This window comes from Bison bison, unplaced genomic scaffold (assembly GCF_000754665.1).
Source record: "Bison bison bison isolate TAMUID 2011002044 unplaced genomic scaffold, Bison_UMD1.0 scf7180017864373, whole genome shotgun sequence".
Lineage (NCBI taxonomy): Eukaryota > Metazoa > Chordata > Mammalia > Artiodactyla > Bovidae > Bison > Bison bison.
This window is the reverse complement of record NW_011494945.1, coordinates 10,653,043-10,659,008: the sequence shown is the minus strand read 5'-3', so window position 1 is coordinate 10,659,008 and position 5,966 is coordinate 10,653,043. Positions and strand designations below refer to the sequence as shown.

General features: G+C 44.2%; 1 protein-coding gene across 4 annotated transcripts in view; it reads right to left on the bottom strand.

Annotated features, from left to right (window-relative positions):
- HACE1 (HECT domain and ankyrin repeat containing E3 ubiquitin protein ligase 1) overlaps positions 1-3,249 on the bottom strand; it is a 119,078-nt gene extending 115,829 nt beyond the window's left edge. For all 4 annotated transcript variants that reach the window (XM_010856682.1, XM_010856684.1, XM_010856687.1 and 1 more), the window contains exon 1: positions 2,940-3,249. In XM_010856682.1, the coding sequence (XP_010854984.1) occupies positions 2,940-3,015 (76 nt within the window). In that variant the 5' untranslated portion in view covers positions 3,016-3,249. The remainder of the gene's footprint in view (positions 1-2,939) is intronic.
- Between the last annotated feature and the right edge of the window lie 2,717 nt (positions 3,250-5,966).

Sequence of the window (5,966 nt, the reverse complement as noted above, 5' to 3'; positions counted from 1 at the left end):
CTGTGAAGAAAGCTGAGTGCCGAAAAATTGATGCTTTTGAACTGTGGTGTTGGAGAAGACTCTTGAGAGTCCCTTGGACTGCAAGGAGATCCAACCAGTCCATTCTGAAGGAGATCAGCCCTGGGATTTCTTTGAAAGGAATGATGCTAAAACTGAAACTCCAGTACTTTGGCCACCTCATGCAAAGAGCTGACTCACTGGAAAAGACTCTGATGCTGGGAGGGATTGGGGGCAGGAGGAGAAGGGGAGAGTATGAGACGGCTGGATGGCATCACTGACTCGATGGACATGGGTTTGAGTGAACTCCGGGAGTTGGTGATGGACAGGGAGGCCTGGCGTGCTGCAATTCATGGGGTCACAAAGAGTCAGACACAACTGAGCGACTGAACTGAACTGAACTGAATTATCCTAATCATCATTCAAGCATATATTCCAATGGGCTCAAGTTCTATTCTTTTATTAAACAAATTACATTCAATGTAAATGCAGTTTAAGATTTTTTTCCCCACATAAACAAACAATATAAGCCAACTTTTTAAAGTGCACTGAGAATCTATACCCCTAAAATCATTGTTTTCCCTTACTTCCTATCTCACAAGATTCCTGTTAGTCCTAATAATCAGCACTCCATTATTTAGTGGGAATACTCAGGTTTTCATCATCTCAAGGGAACATAAATATGTCCGCCCAGTATCCAATTCAGTAAATATCTGCAGTTTAATCCTATGTAACAAAGTTAACTTTAGAGTGAAGTCTGATTAAAAACGCCAACCTTAATAATTTATTCCAATCAAATGATTAATAACCGAATTCTAACAAAGCAAGGTAAATATTTGATTATTTCCTAAATTTAACTAGAATTTAGTCTCAGAAATTCTGTTCAGCCCTTAAAACGTAAGCAATACAATCTGGATTTTTGTAACTGGAATGTAACACACACACACACACACACATACATGCACGTACGCATGCGAGAGCGTACTTGAAAGAGCCAATTTCAAAGAATTCAAAAAGAGTCATCAGAATTTGGGGATAAATTAAAACAAGATGAGGAAACTCATTATAATCAAAGAAAAATGTAAGCAACTTGCAGAAAAGTTTTATTTTTCATTACTCTAGTGTCCAGGGACTCTCAGACTGTCAGTGGAACTTTCTGTTCCAGAGAGTAACTTGAGAGGCTGATACTTAGTCTTTAAACTTGATATAATTAGATCTATATTCTTCTATGTAATAATCCTAAGGAAATAATTATAAAGGCAGACTAAGATTTAAAAATCAAAGATGTTCCTCATAAAATCTATCATAAAAAATTAGATTCAATGTTTGTTACATATTATCATATGAAAGCCTGAAAAATCATTAAGCATGTTTAAAGATATAAAAAGCGTTGTGCTTTCCAAAAGCAGAACAAAAGACTATATGCAGTATGATCTTAATTTGGTAGAGAAAGAAATAATAATAGAAAGAACTCAAGAAAATACTAGGCATTGTTTATTACTGGGTAAGAAATAATAGATTTTTTTTTCTTTCAAGATTTTCTACAATGAAAACATACTACCTTTAAAATCAGGAAATATTATCCAAGTATTCTAAGTCACATTTATGTTAAAAATAATAATAATAATGGAGATTTAAGCTGAGCAATACAAATTGCTGTGTCAATGAAACTACACACGCAGCAGCAGACACCAGAAAATCTGACTGTGAGAAATGAGTAAGCACTTAAAAAATGTACTCAAAGTGGAAACGAAACAGAGAAAGAGTAAGCTGAAGCCAAAAGTCTTGTTCCTAACATCAGGATTATTTTCAGTCTGTTACATTATACTAGCAAAGTACCAAGTACAAACGTACTTTTCAGAAACCGTCAACTCAAATTATGCTGTTCTCAATCATAGGTGGAAACAAGGGAAAATCTTTTCAGAAAAATCATCCCTAGGTTCCCAGTCCACATTTCTCTGATGACTCTGTGCCAAGGTCTCCTTCCCTAACTTAAAAATCACTGCTCCAGCAGCAATTCAAAGAAAGTTTCCGGGCGGGGGCGGGGGCGGGGGCGGATATAAACTAATACAATGCATTAAAAAGAAAAACAAATCACCAGCCATAACTGCACCCTTTCTCTCAGTTGCGCATACACAATCAAAAGCCTCTAAGAGGCAGCACGGCTCTCACCCACTACCACTAAACCATTCATGAGGCTGCAAACAAAACGGCTTTCTCACCTCTTTTACTACTTGTGTGTTACCTATCCTGAAGGAACTCTTACACACTTAACTAAAAATTATACTAAACTACAAGGATCATGCCTTACTCCTTTGTAGAAGCACCATAGCCCCAAACTGTCTGAAGTGGATATGCATATTAAAGTGTATACATGTAAACAAACAAGCACTTCAAGTACACGTTTGACATTTGATCTCCTTTTATTTATCTGCTTATTGTAAAAATAAAATGGCGCTCTACATGTTGAAAAAGAAAAGACCGCTTAATTACCCTCAGCAGCTTAAAGTAAACGATACTACTTGGGTTGGGGCGGGGGTGCTCTCTCTACCCTACCCGCCCTCCCCCCCCCCTCACCTCCCCAGCATTTCCAGGCAGCAAATGGAATAAGCCCAACAACTATGCTGTCTTCTGAATCCGGGTCTCCGCCATCCGGGTGATATTTCTGCTCCTTCTCCGAAACCCCTAACCGACAGTCCGGAGAGACTTCCTTCAAGTCCTGCTTCTTCCAGCTGCGGGACACCCACGGCCCGGGCCCCTCCCACAAACTCCACCTGCCCGGGGCGGGAGTGCTGGCCGAGAGGTGGCCAGGGGTCCCAGACCGGCCCCTCCCTGCCAAGGAAAGTAAATGTGGGCGTTTGTTCAGCTTGCAGTTAGTCTCCCCCACCCCCGCAGCTCCCCGAGCCCAGCCCCCGGCGGCCCCAGCCCCGCGGCCGGCTCACCATCGGGCAGCTCCACGGTGCGCGCGCGGCGCAGCGAGCGCGTCAGGCGATTGAGCTGCTCCATCGCTCTCTCCATCCTCGGCGCGCCCTCCGCGCTCCCCCAGCCCGCCCGCGGCCTCCGCGCTCGGAGCCCTACATCCCGCCCCGCGCCCGTCCCGCGGGCGGTGGTGCCGGCTCGCCCGGACTAACTCCCGGGGCTGCGGGGAAAGCTCGGGCCGCGTCCTCCGTCAGGGGGCTGTCGGTCCGACGACTGAGGAGACACCCGCCGACGAAGACTGCGCTCTCGCCCTTCCTGCGGCCGCCGCCCCCGCTTCCCTCTCGGACTCGCACAGCCTTCTGGGGGCAGTAGTTTGGAGCCGCGCGCGCCCGGGGCGGAGCCACGCTCGGTGCGCCAGTGGCTACACGCCTCCATCACGCAGACGCCGGGGTAGAGCGGTGTGTGCGGGAACCAATGCGCAATCTGGGCGTACCCGCAAGTTCATGGGGAAAACAACAGGGAGTTCCCACGCCCTCTTTTCCTGCTCCACAAAGTTTTACGCGAGTAGCTCCCTTCAACTCCATCGGATTATATAGCCGATTGGGGATTTGCACAATTGTTCTTAACAACAAAAAAATCCATCCTCAATCATGCCAGTATTCGTACGTTTTCCAGATACTTGAACTTTGTTAGATTTTCATATGTCAGATTTAAACAATCATAAAGTCAAACAATGCAAACGCAGAATGTACATTTTCCTTCTCTCAGTTCAGTCGCTCAGTCGTTTCCGACCCTTTGCGACCCCATGGACAACAGCAGCCAGGCTTTCCTGTCCATCACCAACTCCCTGAGCTTGCTCAAACTCATGTCCATCGAGTTGGTGATGCCATCCAACCATCTCATCCTCTGTCATCCCCTTCTCCTCCTCCTGCCTTCAACCTTTCCCAGCATCAGGGTCTTTTCAAATGAGTCAGTTCTTCCTATCAGCTGGCCAAAGTATTGGAGCTTCAACATCACTGCTTCAAATGAATATTCGGGACTGATTTTCTTTAGGATGGACTGACTGGATCTCCTTTCAGTCCAAGGGACTCTCAAGAGTCTTATCCAACACCACAGTTCAAAAGCATAAATTCTTTGGCGCTCAGCTTTCTTTATAGTCCAACTCTCAAATCCATACATGACTACTAGAAAAACTATAGCTTTGACTAGACGGACCTATGTTGGCAAAGTAATGTTTCTGCTTTTTAATATTCTGTCTAGGTTGGTCATAGCTTTTCTTCCAAGGACTAAGCATCTTTTAATTTAATGGCTGCAGGCACCATCTGCAGTGACTTTGGAGTGCAAAAAATTAAAGTCTCTCACTGTTTCCATTGTTTCCCCATCTATTTGACATGAAGGATGGGACCAGATGCCATGATCTTAGTATTCTAAATGTTGAGTTTTAAGCCAGCTTCTTCACTCTCCTCTTTCACGTTCATAAAGAGGCTCTTTAGTTCTTCTTCATGTTCTGCCATAAGGGTGGTGTTATCTGCATATCTGAGGTTGTTGATATTTCTCCCTGCAATCTTGATTCCAGCTTGTGCTTCACCCAGCCCGGCATTTCACATGAAATAATCTGCATGTAAGTTAAATAAACAGGGTGACAATATGCAGCCTTGACGTACTCCTTTTCCTGTTTGGAACCAGCCTGTTGTTCCATGTCCAGTTCTAACTGTTGCTTCCTGTCCTGCATACAGATTTCTCAGGAGGCAGGTAAGGTGCCCTGGTATTCCCATCTCTTGAAGAATTTTCCAGTTTGTTGTGATCCACAGAGTCAAGTAACTTAACTGTAGCTTAATTATCTGCTGGGCGATTTTGTGAGGGCAAAGCTGTCACTCTGTCGTGTGCCTTGCATTCTTGTATTTACCACAGCACCTAATACAAAGTTAAAACTGGGGAAGATATTGATGATGATATCCTGAAAGAAAACTGGTTTATTTGGCACAATGCTAAAGCATCGAGGTGATCATAGATACCACTGGGAAATTCAGAGGCTGATTGTGGGAGCTGCAAAAAACTTGACAGAACCAACAACGTGTGGAGGAAATGAACTACAGAGAAATTCCTGGGGGGAAATCATGTTTGTCAGCTCAACACAGAAGTTAAGCACAAGTCAGGATAAAAACAAATTTGAAGCAGCTAAAACTTGAAAAAATTAATCCAAGTCAAGTAAATAGGAGCCTACTGACACCACTGACAACAAAAAGGGAGAATCTTTTCTCTTCTTGGATACAACCAGATATATATACTTGGATATATCCAAGTATAACATATTTGGATATTATGTCCAAATAATGCTGGAGTTAAGAGAGAACCAAAGAGCTTGGTCTTTCTCAGCTTCTCCTTCCTCAGAGGCAAAGCTGTTCCTGCAATGAATGAGCACATGTATGTTGGTGTTATATATTGGCTGGCCCAGGAGGCATAAGAGAATCTCACCTGCCAGGATATCCAAGGGCAGATGGTGGCTGGCCTGGGTGTTCCCTGCCAATGCCATCCTGAATCAGTTCCACCTGCTGCCATAAATCATATGTACCAGTGATACAACAGGCTCAGGACAGACCTCCTAACCAGTTGATTCAGATTAGACCTAAACCAATCGAACAAGGTGGAGATGTCAGAGCTTCAAAGGAATTCATATACTATCGACCAGGCCATGTCCAACCCTTGGCAACCTAGCTTCAGCTGGAAATGCTCCTGCTTTTCTTGGCTTCCTCATACCATTCAGAAAGTCAAGATCCCCACTGCTCTACAGATGTTAGCATCTCAGCCTCTATCGCTGCCACTCCTTAAGCTGTTACTCCATATAAATCATTTCTGATGCCCTGTGGGCACCAAGTCTGGAGTTTATGTGCAGAGCAGAAGCCCCCAGTAACCTCCATAGTGAGCATCACTCCCTATGATGGTCACTATTCACCATAGGAGCAGAAGATGATGGAAGAATTACAGTTACAGAATGCAGCAGTGGATTGTCAATTCTGAATTCTGTAACATGATTCAGTCTCTCAAACAGT